The sequence below is a fragment of the Mus caroli genome, unplaced genomic scaffold (genome assembly GCF_978045245.1).
Source record: "Mus caroli unplaced genomic scaffold, Mus_caroli_1 scaffold_11, whole genome shotgun sequence".
Classification (NCBI taxonomy): Eukaryota; Metazoa; Chordata; class Mammalia; order Rodentia; family Muridae; genus Mus; species Mus caroli.
The window spans coordinates 70644134-70662272 of record NW_028227266.1 but is presented as its reverse complement, the minus strand read 5'-3'; the positions used below and the strand labels follow the sequence as shown (position 1 = coordinate 70662272).

Genomic DNA, 18139 nt, shown 5'->3' with positions numbered 1-18139 from the left:
GAGACTCTGCTATTGATCTGTCTAAAAAGCATATATTTTTGTCAGTTTCTCACCTCATGTGAGTTTCACTTAAGTCCATATGAGTCTACAATCCTTGTCAGGAGAAATTGACTTTACAGTCTCTACTAGGGTTTTTAGGTTTCATAGCTAATGAGTGGGTGATTGAGATCTAGGACACTAGTAGAGCAGTAATATAGCTCTGCTAGCTACTAGACCTCTGTTTAGTCTCCCAGGACAGCTACTTACCAGAATTTACCAGGTGGCCCTCAAGTATATTTCAATTTAGTCTTTGATATCCCTCCCCTTTTTTAATTGTGAGATCTTGATAGTCTCTTTAGTGTCTCCTTAGTTTAGTGATTTCTTATTCATGAAAATACAATGTAGGATAGATTCCAGATGAAAACATTTTTATAACTAACTAGTTTACTTTTATTGAACTGTTAAGAGTTCCTATTTATCACAATAGAGTTTACGGACTTAATTTTGGTGTGTCATTGCTCAGGTCTTCAAGAGTATCACACCAAGAATCCATTTTTAAGATTCTTTTCATTTTGGAGATGAGGAAATTAAGGTTTTTGAGAAGATAGATTAACATTTAGGAATGGTAACCAGGCTAGGTGGCTGAAGCCATCCATCCCCTTTTACTGTGTTCACTTGTGTTTAGCCATTTAGGGCTTTAAGGAACAATACTCTAAAGATTTTAAGGTTATGCTACGACCAGCATTCATTCTTTTCTTTCTTTCTTTTTTTCTTGTTTCATATTCTCATTGGTTCTGTTCTTCAATCATGTATGTCTTGAATATGGAATTCAAGTCATCAGGCAAACAAACACCTTTACCACATCACCAGCCCTGCTATCATTATTTCTTACAAAAAAACTATGAATTGTAAAAATTGAGGCACAGCATCAGCCAAATGACCTGAACAAACAGTTCTGATCTTTTAGTTTCTTCACTGCAAAGATTTTTTTTTCTTAATTGATAATAGAGAAAGTCTTATATATAGACAGACCAATTTGAAATCTGTTAGCATTTTTCCTCTTTTTATTTCTAGTTACATAAGAAGTTATATATCCATTCTGAAACAAAGCTTTTGTTAGGAACTTTAAAAGTCTGAATGTTCTATTGGACAGACAACTATTTTGAAGTCCTGGAGTCTATCCCAGACAAGATGGTGGGCTATTGTGATTTTTAAATCCAACAAGAAATCCTATAAGTCATGAAAAATAAATTTCGTTTGAGTTACTGAAACTGTGAAAAGTTTGTTATGTTGCAGATCTTGGTATTTGGAGGTTACTGGGGGCAGTGGCAATGGTGTAAGCCTGCCTGTTCCAGACTCATATTCTTACAATAAAATATAGAGTGGCACAATCCAAGAAAAGACGCCTTATTTCTTTAAATCTATTTGAAATATGTATGCCATTTGCAAAAGTAAGAGTCCAAAAGGAGATATCGAATGCCAGAGGGCTTAGCTTTTTCAATGTGCTCTCCTTGTTACATTCTTGTGTTATTCCATACTCTAGTGGTCATTCTAAAATGCTCCTCTTCAACACAGTAACTGACACACCAGCTTTCCTCCTGTGAAGTGAAAGCATTATTTCAGTGTATTCCATATTTCACTCAGCTTTCTGTCTCTGTAACAAAATACCTGTGAAAATAGAGGCACAAAGATATATTTGACTCCATAATTTCTTGATGTAAACTGGGACAAGGTTGCACTCATTTGCTTGGGTCTTACCTCCTAGGTTTCTGTCCTGTGTCAGTAGCTCAGCAAATAAAGCCCCACCTTTGAACATGACCAGTGCAGTAGGCCATCAAGTAACCAGCCTCTGGGAGGTGCTTCAGACTCGCACCACAACATAGTAAAGTCAGTATGGTGCTTTGTCCAGAGAACAGAGTTGTTTTATGGTGAAACAATAAAATATCAGCTGCCTTAGTGGGCAGAGAATGTCTGAAGCATTAAGGTGATTTAGCCGTTCAAAACGTCAAAGAGTTCTTTACACAAACCTTTCTGTACTTTGCTTTACTAGCAGGTGTTCAGGGCACTAATACCGTAGCTGTCTTCCTTTGTAAGGCCTAGACTTTCCTCTGGGTCTCCCCTGAGAATCCAGAGGCCATTACTGAGGAGGAGTCATGCTGCAAGGTGTCTTGCTTGATCCATTTTTCTCATCACAGACTTGTTTGTAAGTTGACAATGCAGCATGAATATTTTCTTGTTAATGTCTGTAGCTCTTTAGGGATGGGGCCCTGTTAGATTTCCCCATCTATGGTTGGGATGTCAACTTGTTATTGCCATTGTGCAAGTCTTGTTTGGGGACTGTATTGTTACAGTTTCATAAGTGTAACTCTGTGTATGTAGAAGATACTGTCTTACCGCAGACCTCCTGATCCTCAGGGCCTTAGCTTTCTACATCTTTTGTTTATTTGGTCCCAGAGCGTTAGTTATATGAGTTGTGTTGTTAGCTGTATCAGTTAGGGATGGGTTGCCCTCTCTGCATTTTGACCAGTTATGGGTTACTGCTACAAAAAGAAACGTTGAAGAGGTTTGTCAGCTATATGTAATTGTTATCTTAGGAGTATGAGAACTTTTGACATGTATATGTTTTTAACTTTTCTGAATATAGCTTTTAATAAATAGATCTTCTACATTTTCTGTTTAGTTAACCGAATATTTTAAAATTCTTGATGCTGGTAGCTATAAAATTTCATTTTTTGATTCACGTCTAATATATAAAATCTACAGTCTTGTTAGACTCACTCACTATTTGTAATGGCTTTTATGCACATTCTGGAGAATTTTCTGTTTGGATACCATTTCCTTCATGCCTTGGTTTACTAAGGAAATTTCTGTGTTTTCTAGACTCAGTGACAATATTTAACAAACGTAGATGTTGAAGTTTTTTTCTGCTCCATTCTGATGGATTGCCTTTATAGTGTGTTCCTATCGGAATAATGACCACGGTTATTTTCTGATGTAAAAAGTGATCTTGTATTGTAGCATTGGCTGTTATGGAGCCAATTTTTATGTCTATGTTTTCAGTTTGTTACAGTGTTCCAGGTTTTCGTGTCTGAGAAATTGTGATCTCTGAAAGGGTTTTCTTTTTCTTTTTACGGTTTCTTTCTCAAAATTAACACAATAATGCTAGCCTAAAGTTGAGAAAATGCTTATGATTTTGTAAGAGTTTATGCAGAATTGATAATTTTTAAAAATTGTTTGATAGATTTTACTACTGAAGATAGTTTGGGCCTTAATTCTCTTTCAGATTTTTATTTTTTAAAAACATTTGTGTGTGGTATAGAGGTCAGCCAGTGGGTAACTTGTTATGGGCTCTGTGGATTACATTGAGATCTTCCAACTTGGTGGCAAACACTTTGACCTAACTAAACTGAGGCCTGAGACAATTTCATGTATTTCTTTACCAAGATTACATGACTTGGATAATTTAAGAATTGAGCCATTTTTCCATTTCATCTAAGTTGCATTTCATATAATACTTTTAAAAAATATTTGAATTAGTTGCCTCTTATTGTGTTAAATGACCACACACTTAGTAGTTTAACATGATACATTTATTTTTAATACTTTCTGTTGTTTAGAAATCTGGTACTGCTTGGCCTGGATCTTAGCTTCAGTTTCTCTTACCTTATTAGTCAGATCTGGTAGCTCATTGGAAGGGCTAGTTAGATAATGATCTGCTGTGAAGGTATGACTATTTTTGTATTGGTTTTTGGGTGTGTGTGTGTGTGTGTGTGTGTGTGTGTGTGTGTGTGTGTGTAGGGTTGCTGAGAATTGAGGTATTCTGATAGTTCCCAGTAGAAATGATCCTACATTAACATGCTGATTATCATTTTATGAGCTCGCTCGCTTGCTCTTTCCCTCGATCCCTCCCCCCTGCCCCCCTCTTTCCCTCTCTTCCTCCTCACTCTGTAGACCAATCTGGCCTCGAACTCAGAAATCCACCTGCCTCTGTCTCCCAAGTGCTGGGATAAAAGGTGTGGGCCACCACTGCCTGGCTACAAGATTTCTTGATGCTAAATAATATGCTGTCAGATTAACTGACTGAATACATATAATCCCTTAAAAGCGCAGTCATAGAAGACACTCAGATAGGTTGCTATGAACATGGTACCACTAGAGCTATTCTTACATTTTCTAAATATCTAATTGTTTTCTAATTATCAATATAATTCAGTTGATTTAAGTATCCTGTAGCTAATCATGAAGATTTGTTCTACCTGTCTGGAAGTAATTTCTGCCTTGAATCTCCAATTTGAGACTGTGCTGACATTTGGTCATCTGAGCTATTTATGTTTTTGCATAGGAAATTTAATTTGAAATTTGGCAAGGTGACCAGCCTTAACTTAAAATGTACTGGTCCTGCTATCCTGCCCCTAATAGTAACAGATAGTTTAGTAATATTAGTGATGTAGCATGATTTATGTTTCCTGGTAATTTAGGAGAGAGTATGTATGTGTGTTTGTGTGCACGCACACTCCTGCATATCTGTTTCTTTTTCCAAACTGTGAGCTATTTGAACATAGGGATTGTTCCATTCAACTTGTATTCTAGAATAGTAGATTGCTTAATGTGTAATTGAAACAATACATATGTATATAGTCATACTTCTGTATGCACATTTAATTTCACTAGTAACTAGATTAAAATGACCTGAGAAGACACATAAAGATACAAGAACACTGGGTATGGTAGTGTACAGCTTAAATCAGAGGCAGAGGCAGAGGCAGGCTGATCTCTGTGAGTGTGAGACCAGCCTTGTCTACAGAGAGATTTCCAGGACAATCATTGCTCTGTTACGTAGAAAAACCCTTTCTTGAAAACCCAAAGGGGCGCAGGGGGGTGGAGTGGGGTGGGGAGATACAAGAGCTAAGGGATAGGTAAGAAGAAAATGAGAGGAAAGGTCAAGAGAAGGAAAGACAAGATTGACAAGTGTTGGTAAGCATTTCTGTTGGCATTTGGATAGAGATTGGCAGTGCATTGAAAATTTAGAACAGACAGAAAGAGATGATGCAGTTCAGCTCTTGTTAATGTTGAGAACTGCCTTATTGATGTGTATGTGGGGAGGGGGGACTAAATGCCCGAATTAGAGAATACTATTTAAGGTATATAATTACCGTTTATTTGCATTTTAATTATAAATATATTATTCTCTTAATGTAGTGCCCTTAAGCTCTGACAACTTGATAGAATGAAGCATATGTGCATACAGGTTATTGTTTCCCTCTGGTATGGATTAGGTTGTATTTAATTTGTGCACTAGATGTAATTACTTTGATGTGTTTTGATACCTGCTAAACTATCTTACCAGCCCCATACAATATTTTTTAAAATTGAAAGAGGGAAGTTGGAGGGAGGAAGAGAGAAGAATATGCATGAGGATGTATAGAGAGATGGGCATCTGGGTGTTCAGTTCTATCACTCTCTGCCCCGTTCTCTTGTGACAGGGTCTCTCACTCAACATGGAGCTAGGCTGGTGGCCAGTAAGTCCAAGCAATTTCCCTGTGTTCTTTCGTCCATAGTACTGAAGTTAAAGGTGTGCAAAGCTGTGCTTGACTTTGTTTTTATATGAGTGCTAAGAATTTGAACTTAGGTTCTCAGTTTTAAACTATAAGTGTTCTTATCTACTGAGCCATCTCTTCCCACTCCCCTGAAATTAAGATTTAAAAAATTTTGCTACAGGGTGATGAGCACATACCTGTAAAAGCCCTAGGTATTCCGACTGCGATAGGAAAGCCACTTGAGCTTAGGAGAAGCAAGACTTTGTTGGTGATTGATTGAATGATCGATTGATAATACAGATATATCAATAGAAGGATCGTGAGTTATAAAAATTTTAATTGATTATGTGTTAATTCAGAAACAGCTCTCATTGATCATTTCAGCTCTGTTTTCTTATTTTAGCAAAGGTCAACATTTCTAATTTCTTGCAACATAAAGTGAGCATAAAGTCAGAAGGGCATCTTATACATACATTTTGTCGAACCAGTGCTACACAATGTTTACTTTAAAATGTATAGGTTAAAACAAACATTTAAAATATTTGTTCCTGGCAGAGGCAGGTTGATCTCTGAGTTCAACCTGGTCTACAGAACAAATTACAGGATATCCAGGGCTAAATAGAGAAACCCTGTCTCAAAACAAAACCAAAACAAATAACAATAACAACAACAACAAAACCCCATATAATTGCCTTAAATTTTAAACTGGAACTTTTTAATTTTCATATTTCTTCATTTTTATTTTCTATTATATGAATAATATGGCTGAAAACTAGCATTTTTTCTAGAGTTAGTACAGCTTCATGATTTCAGCAAGTATATAGGCTGTATTGCCTGGCTTTCACACAGTACCTAGGAGTGGCAGTGAGAAGGGGTGACTGAAGGAACACCGAGGTGCATTGGATTGTGGTATGTCAGTTGGTATTTGTACAGTGTTAGTTTTTAGGATAAAAATAAACTCCAAGGGATGTCTTTTGTCAGGGTCATCCTGTTTTGTCATCTTTTTGGATGTTGCAGTTTGGACTATGATTGTGGTCCCCAGAATACATCTTGCAGCATCACCATGTTATAAATGTCGCTTAGAAACTTCTTGATTATCTGTCACATATGTATCACTGGCTCTGTACTAGACAAATATAAAACCCATTTAATTCGGAGTTCGCATTCCCAGATGATTAAAACTAAACAGTGAAAATCATGATGTACATCTATAGGCAGCTTTAATGGTTCAACTGTTACTTAGCCCTTGGAATCTAGTGTTTTTGTTAAATTAACGTTAATCTCTTTTCCACAGATGTAGTGAGGCCTGCTTTTGTTCCTTTCATGTCATCTTGAATGTGAGTGTGTAGTCTAGAGAATGATGAATGCTCAGTGATACAGCCCCTGGAGATGCTGTGTGGTCTCTCAGTCAGGAGGGGCGGGTTCTGTCTTATTTGGTTTCTTTTCAGTTTTCCTCATCTTCTGTCATGATTAAGTTACCAAAGGGCTTGGTATCACCTGAAATTTCAAAAATTAACTAGAAACACTATGATTTTAGAGGCAGTGCTGTGGTATGCGTGGGCGTCTGAGAACCAGAAAAAAAAATTGTAAACTTTCTTTCCTTTTTCTCTCTCTTGCTTTTAAGAAATTGTATTTTTGTGAAAGAAGTGTAATAGCTACTATGAAATATTCTTAGTGTTATTATTTCGAGGTATTTATAATTTTCTTTTCAGACCTTTGGGTTTAATTAGCCATTTTATTAAGTGTTTTCTTTTCTTTCTTTCTTTTTTCTGTTTTTAATGACCCAGATTCCAAAAGAGTAGATCTTTGTAAGAATGGTAACTAAGGAGGAATAGGAAGAGAAAAGCAGCCCTCGTGCATTATAACTCAGAAGTGTGGTGGTGGGTTGGTGGTTGTAGTTTGTTAAGCTAATTTTTTTCTTTTTAATGATATGTAAAACTTTCCTTTTGTATGCAATAGGAACATGTCCAAAGGTCTTTCCTTTTGGATGATTTGAGGTCTGAGAGATGATTTCAGTGATAGTCTATTAGACTGTTCTTAGTCTTTTTTTTCTCCAGAGGCATTGAGAAATTTGAAGACAGTGGACTAAGGTTAGTGTTTCCTCAGGAACTCAACTTTCCTTTAAGAGAAATAAAGAATTTTTTTAAAAAAATCTGTTTGTTGATTCATTTTTGTGAGGGAATGGTGGTGTTGCGTGGTGTGTGTTTGCTACGTTAGCAAGTAGCAGAAGTCAGAGAACAACTTCAGTAGTCAATTTTCATTTTCTATAATGTGGGTCTCAGATTGAACTTGGGCTTGGAGGCAAGTGCCCTTCAATGCTGTGAGTGGTGAATAAGGAGCTCAGTTAGGAGATTCTGGGTAAGCCTGTGCATTCATAAGGTGTTACTGTACACTCTTTAATATTTTGGTCTTTTCCCCCCTTAGGGTTTTACAGACAGCCCTCATTACAGTGATCACTTGAATGACAGTCGATTAGGAACCCATGAAGGTTTGTCCCCAACACCTTTCATGAACTCAAATCTGATAGGTAAGTTGATGACTCTGTGTAAGTAGTCTTCTCAAGTGTCTGTGCTCAGAGACCCTTTCTGTTACCATGTCCTATGTAAATAAATAAAAGAAAGCTCCCATGTTGCTAGAGGGATTCAAGTTTTCCTCACTTAATCCAGGCTAAGGAACCAGCATGTGGAAATCAGGGTCTTTCCTTTAGAGCACTACTAAGAGTGTATAAAAGAAAGTATTCATGATCTTTTTAGTTTAGACAGTATCTTTGTGATATTACACATGGCAAGTTCTCTGAGCCAGAGACACATTCCTTCAAGGCCACTTGTGGTTTACTATTTGTCTTATCAGGTATATTTACATAACAATGAAAGATGTGATAAAACATTGACAAGTTTTACTCACTTAGGACCATTTTTCTTTGGGTACATTTGATAAAAGATTAATATTTCATTTATACACTATTATAAGGTCTGTTTAAGTATATGGACTTTGAGGATGTGTAAAAGTGTTTGCAAGTGAAGTGGAGTTTGAAGGGTTAGACCTCTCACCGACACCTGATCTTTATGTTTTATCACCATGTTTGGTGATCATTCTCTCCTTCCCTATCTCATGTTAAATATTCTCCCTTTATATGTCTTTCTTTTTTTTTTTTAAAAGATTTATTTATTTATTATATGTAAGTACACTGTAGCTGTCTTCAGACACTCCAGAAGAGGGCGCCAGATCTCATTACGGATGGTTGTGAGCCACCATGTGGTTGCTGGGATTTGAACTCTGGACCTTTGGAAGAGCAGTCGGGTGCTCTTACCCACTGAGCCATCTCAGCAGCCCTATATGTCTTTCTTAATTTGAAGTTGTTCAGTCTGAGATAAGCCTCACTTTGTGTGTTATACCCCCACCCTCCAGATTGGATATCACTCTTTTTAAAAAGAAGTATTTATCCTTCTTACAAAATCTGTTTCAAAATAATCTGCCTTGTAACACCATTTTTTGTCATGTGTATAGTTGAAAATATTCTAAATGCCTTATGTTGTTTACTGTATTAACTGTCATTGGCATCAGGAAAATACACAGTTTGTGTGATGTACATTGATTTCTCTTCACTGTTGGCTACTTTGTGATAGTAAAATTGACCTTTGACAACCATACTAATCTAAGTAGGTTGTTACTCAGTCCAAAGTCTTGGTGGTCTACAGATGCTTTGTAAGGGAGCTTAGCATATGCAACCTTTGTGTTTTCTTCTCTAGTTTGAAGTAGTGAAAGTCTGATAATATAGTGTGGATTTGCCTATGGCAGCTGACAGCCTAAAATCATTGAGTATGACAGTGACTTATATAAGCAGTAAAATGTGTGCTGAAAACCACTGGCTTTCAACATAAATGTAAATAAAAGTTATACTGATTAATGGGTCACTTTACATCTAAAATAAAACAGTAATTTCACCAAAGAAAATTTCTGCATTTTTGTTTTAATTTTCTGTTGAGTTTTCACTTTATAAAAGCTTTTTTTAACTTTAATTTTTTAAAAACTTTTCCATCAAGCAGTATTTGTACTGTATATAACAAGGCAAGTAGAAGTTGATGGTAAAGGAGACTGTCACTCTGAGATGTAAGAATTCATGACCCCTCTTGAATGTATAGCCTTACTTCATTCAGCCTTCCTCATAGATGTGACCCACACCCTCTGCAGTTACCTCACATGCACAGATGTGGACCTATATAACTATTAAAATTGTGGTAAATAAAGTCTTTAGGATATGTGTATGTATATGTATATGCATATGTATATGTATATATGTCATTTCAGAGCATCTGTTAACTAAAAACTACTTCTCTAATTCAGTTTGAGGTTCTGTGTCCTCATTTGGAGCCTTTATGGACATGCATTTGTTCTTTTTTCTCTTTTGGGAGAATTATTGGAATACCTTTAAAGGTTATCCCTACTCTGTAAAATCTACATTTAAAGTAAGTCTATAAGAGTAAGATTAGTGAACAGGCTGATTTCTTCACTGTTCAAATGGACAAAAATTCTCATTTATGTGACCTACCTAGTGCAGTGAGTCTGGTAGTTTTATCTACTATACAGTAGTTTTATCTACTGTATTTAAACTGCCCAATTTTAAAGTATTTTACATTTAAAGGGGATGGGGAGAAATAACCTTGTAGTGATTGATTAGATACATGCATCAAAAAGGATTCCTTACCTTTATTTTTAGTAAAATGATTATATGAATATCTCAGTATGGCACCGTACAGTAAGTGATGTGCATAGCAGGAACTTGCTTTTGGAAATGAACATTTCTTGTAGGCAATCCACTAAGATGTGAGATGCAGTGGTTGAACTGCTAAGAACCCGAATATATCGATGTTAGCACTGGATGAAGTTACAAGAGTCTCGTTTCTAGATGTAGTAGTGTTAAGGGCTTTTCAGTGGTAGAAACACTTTTAGAGCTCTCTGTTGGTGTGTGTGTGGTGTTTTGAGAAACACTGAACCATTGATACCTGATTTCTGCAACTGGCACCTTTGTAGTGCTATGAATGGTGGATGCTGAGAAACAGTTAAAGAGAAGAGAGGAGCAGAAAACAGAAGTAGTCATTGCTGCCAGCATACTGATATAGCATTAAGCAGGAAGAGAAATCGTTCATCTAGAATATGTTATTCTTTTAGTTGTTATGTTGATCTGTAAATACATTTGTCTGGAAAAAGAATAGATGATAAAAGTGTTACTGTCTTTGTTGGTAGAGATTTGAAAACTTTAATGATTACGTTGCAAAAATCTAACAAGTATTGATAATAATTTGATAATGAATAATTTTCTACAGAAAAATGGATTTCTGTATTAAGATATTTTGAAGTGTTTTTATGTAGGAAATAAAGCTATTATATTATACTTCATCACTTTGGGTTTTTTTTAAAATGAATTTCAGAATTATCCTGTTGATTTTTCAGTCTGCAATGCTAGAAGGCTTTTCTTGTGTTTCAAAAGAAATAAACATACCCTTTGGGTACGTAACTAAACAGTTAACAACAGACAGTTCTGTTCATAGTTTGCCTTCTGGGGCTGGAGAGAAGGCTCAGCCATTAAGGAACACTTGCCTTGCTTGCAGAGGGCCTGGGCTTGTTTTCCAGTATCCGCATGGTGGCTCCAGGGGATCTGACATCCTCTTCTGCCCTCAGGATACTCATATACTTGGTACACATACACATTTTTCTTTTTTCTTTCTTTCCCTCTCCCTCCCTCCCTCCCTCCCTCCCTCCCTCCCTCCCTCCCTCCCTCCCTCTCTCTCTCTCTCTCTCTCTCTCTCTCTCTCTCTCTCTCTCTCTCTCTTTCTTTCTTTCTTTCTTTCTTTCTTTCTTTCTCGAGACAGGGTTTCTCTGTGTAACCCTGGCTGTCCTGGAACTCACTCTGTAGACCAGGCTGGCCTCGAACTCAGAAACCCACCTGCCTCTGCCTCCCGAGTGCTGGGATTAAAGGTGTGTGCCACCACCGCCCGGCTACATTTTTTCTTTATTGATTAATATTTTGGGTGATGGTGGTGCCAATTTACTAATTGAACTGGGAAGTGGATTATTTTGTGGAATTGTATTCCCTCCATTCCCCAAATGGTTGTGGTCCTTTTCTTCAGTGTTTGCTGGTGCTTCAGTAGTTTAAGAGGAGATGTGCTCATGTGTCCTGAATATGAGGCTTTGGGTCATCTTGAATTTTTTTTCTAAGGCATTCACTTCTATTTCTTTAGAATTGCTTTGTTAGCATTCTTTTAAGAGTAACATCAACATGTGGTAGAATAGATGGACACTGGAGAACTATAAGTTAGGATTGGAGGGTAGCATTTACATTTCTGTTAGGGTTTTCTTGGATATTCGAGGTATTCAGTACCTTTAGGGTTTTATGATTCCCTTGTATTATTCTGGAAATGGCTAAAATTAGAATTATAATTTCTATCTTGCAAATGTTGAAATAGAGTTAAAGGGAAGAAATTACATGTGTGCCTGAAGCCATGGAGTCAGCAAAAGGCAAAACTGAAAGCACGAAAGTCAGTCTCCCAGTTGCTTCTACTTCCCATTTATATAGGTGCTTTTTCTTTCCTTACTGCTTCTAGGTGTTCACTAGGCCAACAACCTATAGCTATAATTACCTATATCTTGATCTTGATAAATGACCATGAACAAAGTCAGATAACGTCAGACAGTATTTCTGTCAGTTTTTTTTAGAGGTGCAGCTTGCTTTTTTTTTTTTTTTTAAACTCTCAGAACTGCAAGAACCTCTCGCCTTGGTTAGCTCACTACATCCAGATTCATATGACATGCTCCTGACATTTAACAAATAAAGAACACCATTAGGCTCTGGAAAACTAGCTTTCTAGAAGAAACATGGCAGAAAGTGCTTTGTAGCTGTTCAAAGAAAAGTAAATGTAGTGCAGAGTAAAGTAGCATAGTGCTTATCAGATGGCTTTGTGTGTTTTTATAACTCGTTTTAGGTGTCTTGCTCAGCCTAATACCAGTCAACAGTCTAATAGTTCAGGACACTGTTTTGTTTTGTTTTGTTTTGTTTACTGTAAGTCTCTACTTACAGCCATCATTTCCTTGCTGAAATCTCTACAACCAAGTTTCAAGGAGAACTCTATACAATTGATATTGCCCAAACTGGAATTTGTAATAAACCCAACAGTATTATGGAGTCACACTAAAGTGTAGAATCGCCAAAATATCACAACAGAACTCTCAACCTAATGATTTGATATATGTGATTTTTTTTTTCTGAGATAATGAAGATGACAGTAATTTTAAGGGAGCCAGTGTAGCTTATCATCTGACTTCATGGAGTTTCAGAAGAGTGAGTCTTTAATGCTTTCTCAATGTGTAGTCATTTCCAGATCTCTGAAAGTGTGTGGTTTTATTCACTGACCTGCATTCTCACACCCTTTGCTGTTTACTTACACACACACACACACACACAAAAGTGAATGGGGCCTAGCTACCACTGAAGAGGCCAAAGCCTGGAGTGTGTACATGGCCCAGTTCTTGGAGTTCTTCAACTCACCTCCCCATCGCCCTGCCCCCATACTGTTTTAGATACCATGTGTACTTCTGCTGTTTTTACTCTATAGCTTTTTCTTTCTCCATCTATTGCGTAGCACCTTTATAGGCAGTCTGATCTGTTGAGTACACTTTACAGTTCTATAATGGCATTGGTCTGAGATATAGGCCTTCCTTAAGTATTCCCAAGGCCTGTGTCTAATTCCAGCCCAGTGAAGATGAACTTAAAATCTGATGATACCTGTAGTTGGATAAATGGCAGTTGCTGTGGCTATATAGTCACTGGAGAACAAAAGCTTAAGGAATTCCTATAAACTGTACAGTTTAAATGCATTGAATTTGAGGGGTGCACCATAGCACACAGTTGAGTGTTTTGGGGGTCATTTGAAGTCACAGGGCATCATCATCATCAGTTCTTATCTTCTCCATTATAACAGCTCAGATCCATTGCTTAGAGTCCTAATGATGATTCCCACATTGTTTAATAAAGGCTCATTAGTGTTTTATTGAAAATAAATGGTTATACACTAAATAACGTTTAGTTGTTTGGAGTGGACAGGGCCTAACAGTTGTTTCCCTGAGGGGCTGTGAGGTGGGACTAATGAGACATGAAGGAGTGTGTCAGAGGACTAGAGATGAGTGAGGACTACTGCCGTTCCCAAGCTGTGTTTCAAAGAAAGGGGTTAGTCGTATTTTAGATAGCTACCACACTTTTTATAAGAGCTTAGTTAACTATGAAGTGAAAATGAATTTTAAAACTCTGAAAGTTGGGGCTGGAGAAATGATTCTGTGGTTAAGAGCTCTTGCAGAGAACCCAAGTTTTATCCCCAACACCCACATGGTGGCTTACAACCATCTAAATCTCCAGCCCCACAGCATCTTATGAAGAGGTTCTGGCCTCTGGCAAGCACCAAGCATGCATACAGTGCACAAACATACATGCAGGCAAAACACCATGCACATAAAATTTTTAAAAATTAAAAAATTGAAAGCATATTTTGAACTGCTTTTGTTTATCTTATATACGTTTTATTGTTCAAAGGTACTCATTGAATTCTTTCTTCAGTTAGATTTGTATTTTGTCAGATACATCCCATATTACTGAAGCCATGAGCTTGATCTAATCTCTGGCATACATCTATCCTGCCTCCCTAACAAGCACACTTGCACACACAGACACAAGTAGCACAGTCATGCAAAAGTAAATTTTAACTGACCATAGCTAATACTAAGTGAGAGATGAGATTTGACAATTAAGTCGGAGGTAAAGAATTTTCTCCCTTCCTTTAAAATGCTAGTCGCAGTTAGAAAGTTCTTAAGCAATTTTCAGGTTTTTACCAGCTGTAAGAAGTTGGCTCTGAAGGAAGAGCATAAAGGTTTAGGTGAAGCTGTTTTGGGTCCCCAGGGTTAGGTGTTTTAGGCAAATAGCTCCCTGGAGAGAGTGAGTCCTAGCTTAGAGCCCTCTGAGGTAACCAGAGGGAAAAATAGGGGATGGGTTCTTAGAAATTAAATTGAGAAAAACATCAGTAAGCTAATGCAAAACTTATCTTGAATTTTTAAAAATTCTGCTGGGTTTGTCAAAATTGCCTTGAATTTGATTAGTAGAAGTACCGGATGTATACTTGAAATGTATACAAAGAGCCAGTAATAAATGAGCCACTATGCCATCAAATTTTTTGTTTAGAAAAAAACAAAAACTATCTTATTAGTTAGATCATACTAAATGGGAACATGACATAACAAAATGAAGTTTTTTTAGAAGTGGTTTTTATTTTTTAGGTAGCAGTATAAAGGAGTTCTAGAGTAGGGCTTTTTTTTTTTTTTTTTCAAATCATGAAACCTAAAGGCAAGCAAACCACTGTTTGATTAAAAAGGGACTGAAGGTGAAGTGTTCACATCTTGACTTTGTTGCTTTGCTTCCTTCAGTGTGTCATCTGGCTGTAGGGTACACGTGTCTGCTGTGTAGTCACTGATGCATGCAGAACAGAGCAGAGGGTCATGCTTGCCCAGTGGGTCCTCTTTCTGAGGGTATTTGTAACTGGCAGTGTAGGGCCAATGGAGAAAGCTAGAAGGGCTAAGATGTCAACTGCTATAAAGGCAATAAGATTCTGTTTCAGGAATGAAAGGGACATTTGAGTTCTAATAAAAAGAACAGACATTTAAAAGTATTCTATAAAATAGTTTGTGAATGTACAATAATGGTTATTGATATTGTAAGTAGGATACTCTGTTAAATTCCATGATCTTTAATTCTATAATTCTTTGACCCCAATTGCTTTGTAAAAATATTAATATTTGCTTTTCTTGTTTTGTTACCAGATATTTTAAAATGCTCTTATTTTTAGTAATTTAAGCATGTTGCATGGTTGACATTTAGACTAGTATAAATAATTTATCATAGCTAATTGTTCATATAGTGTTCATATTTGTGTTGAGATAAATTCCAAGTATCACTGTGTTACCAACATAAGCAGAAATTATCCTCCCCAGGTTCATTTGGCTTATAGTTTTACATGAAAACATTTCATTGCTCATTCGTGTTATTCAGTATTCTGACCAAGATCACTTTCACATCACCACAAGTCAGGGTTGCCTGTAGATATGACAGTTACCACTGAGTGAACATACACACGTGTCTCCATTGAACTCTAAAAGGAACAGGACAGAATAGCCATCAAACTGGATCATTATAGATGAAATACTTTCACTGAAGATACAATTAGTGAAAACATGTCTACTATTGTAATAAACCAACCCTGGACATCAGAGAAAGTGTAAATCACCCCTGAATTTTCCTGTAATAAAATTGTAAAGCCCAGCTTTCAGCAGGAGTTTTCGTGGTAAGCGCAAGGGTAACGTATCTGATTAGTGTTTCATAGAGTGCTTGAAAGCAGTGGTCCCAAAGGCTGGTCGAGCACACAGCAGAGAGAGTTAATCAACAGAGCAACCCATCCCAGGTCCAGACACTGATAGTTTTGTTGAGCTGATTATGAAGAAGGTTTTACTCTGCAGAATGATATTTGCAGATATTTGATGCCTGGCTAGTTTGGAAGAGGGCTTGTCAGTATTCTTGCCTTGAGCACATTGACAGAGTAAGGTAGCATGATGCTGACAGACATGGAGTCATCCTGGTTTGTCTTAACAGATTCTGACCTTGTGAATCAAATTTTAATTTTTATTGTAAAATCTAAACAAACGCTGTCCTACTGGAGAAACTCAAGTTGTCTTTTCATAGTGCATTGATTTGGTTTTTACAACAGAATGACGACTGATTGCTTTGAAGCTTTATTTTCAGAATATTCCACATTAATGCAAGCAAGTGTGACATTTCGGCAAAGAAGAGCATGCCTGTAGTGCCCACGGACAGTCCTACGTGTGAGGTCTGGAGAGCGGATATTTTTTAGTGCTCCTATTCCTGGCTGTTCTGATCTTGCTCTAGTTTTTTTGTCTTTACAATGGAGCTTGCTAACCACAAGAGCTGGCTAGCTGAGTAGGCATCAGTTGACTTTTAAGTGAAATGTATTTCTTCACTCTAAACAGAGGCATAGAGAAGCTGAATACTAGTTAGTTTCAAGTTAGTCTTCATGAAGACAGTAGTACGTTTGGCTCTTCCTAGAAATTTGTTGTGAGCCTTAAAAGGATGTTTTAGATTAATTGAGAGAACGTGATGGAATGTGAAAGGGAAGGAGTCGTACTTATGCCCTCCTCGCTCTTCAAAACTGAGGGTGTGACTCGGTCTGTAAGTTTCTAATGCAGAAACACAAGTTGCTGACAACTGAGGACCTCTCTAGAGGGTAAGTGAGCTGTGGGACGGGAAGGTTACTCAGCACTGCATTAGCCTGTGGTCTGATAATATTTACATTTTCTTGGTGATCTGACAACAGCACAATGTAAAGGAACTCAAGTAGCATTCTTAGGAATAGCCCCCAAGTAAGCTCTGTTTGCAGGGAAATAGCTGCTTTGGCCTGTAACTTAGAGGATGAACATGTCTCCATGGAATGCCCTCAGCTGTCGCCAAGCTACAACTTGATCTCAGCAGCTGTTTGGATGCAGGCACTGCAGTGGGCAACTTGGAGAGCTCACATTGCTGTGCTCCAGGAGTGTAGCAGTTGTAGTTCCATCCTTTCACAAAGTACCAGTGAGCCTTGATCGTGTGAGGAAATAGTGTGCGTAAACAAATCATTTTTTTGTGAGATTAATTTGGTATGGAACAAACTAATACTTTTCTTAGAAGAGTTGAAATATTACCTGTCTTCACATTATATTGGGTGGTCTCTGTGTACTAAACACTGTGGTCAGGAGTGCCAGAATATGTTATCACCACTGGGAGTTCACACTTTGTACTAAATAAGTTCCTAATGTGTAGAAGTACACAATTTTACTCCAGCACTCAGGAGAGAGAGGCAGATAGAGCTCTGTGAGTTCAAGGCCATCTTGGTTTACATAGCCTGTTCTGGGTCATCCCAGGCTACATAGTGGGGTCCTTTCTTAAGAAGAAAAAAATGATATAATTCAGTTTATGTTCTGGTACATTTTCTTTATGATCACATCATAAGCTGTTAACACCATTCTCATCTTTGGCCTTCTTTAATTTTTCTAGTTAAGGAGGAGACAAAGCATTCCTTGTCTTTTAGCTGGGCTGGGGCAGGGTGCTGCAGATCTTAGCACATTGCTTTCCTGAGACTTCCATTTTCCCCATCCTAATGTTTTAGGGACTTACACTAAAGCTCTCCCAGTGGTTCTCTGCTTTGTCATGATTTATTTTGACATCAGAAAGGGCAACTCTAGTGTTGATTATTCCTCTGCCTTGTCTCCTCATGTTCTTTCTAAGCACAGTCACAGCCCAGTCCCCTGGCACTGACATATAACAAACATCAATAACAACTTTCGTAAATGTTAAATTAAAGGACAAATTGAAAGGCAGTGATTTATTAGTTTTTTGGTGTTTTTTTTTTTTTTTTTTTTTAGCAAATTAACTCCTCTTCCTGTTGATGTATGTTGGAAAATCATTGGCTGTCTCTTGAGCAAGAAACGGTTTTGTTAGGGATTATGTGGAGAGGGGCTTCTTTCCTGTAACAGGCATT

General features: G+C 37.4%; 1 protein-coding gene across 7 annotated transcripts in view; it reads left to right on the top strand.

The window, feature by feature from the left end:
* Positions 1–18139, top strand: part of Tcf12 (transcription factor 12) — a 269146-nt gene that overhangs the window by 114739 nt on the left and 136268 nt on the right. For all 7 annotated transcript variants that reach the window (XM_085844776.1, XM_085844775.1, XM_085844774.1 and 4 more), the window contains exon 5: positions 7941–8043. In XM_085844776.1, the coding sequence (XP_085700902.1) occupies positions 7941–8043 (103 nt within the window). The remainder of the gene's footprint in view (positions 1–7940; positions 8044–18139) is intronic.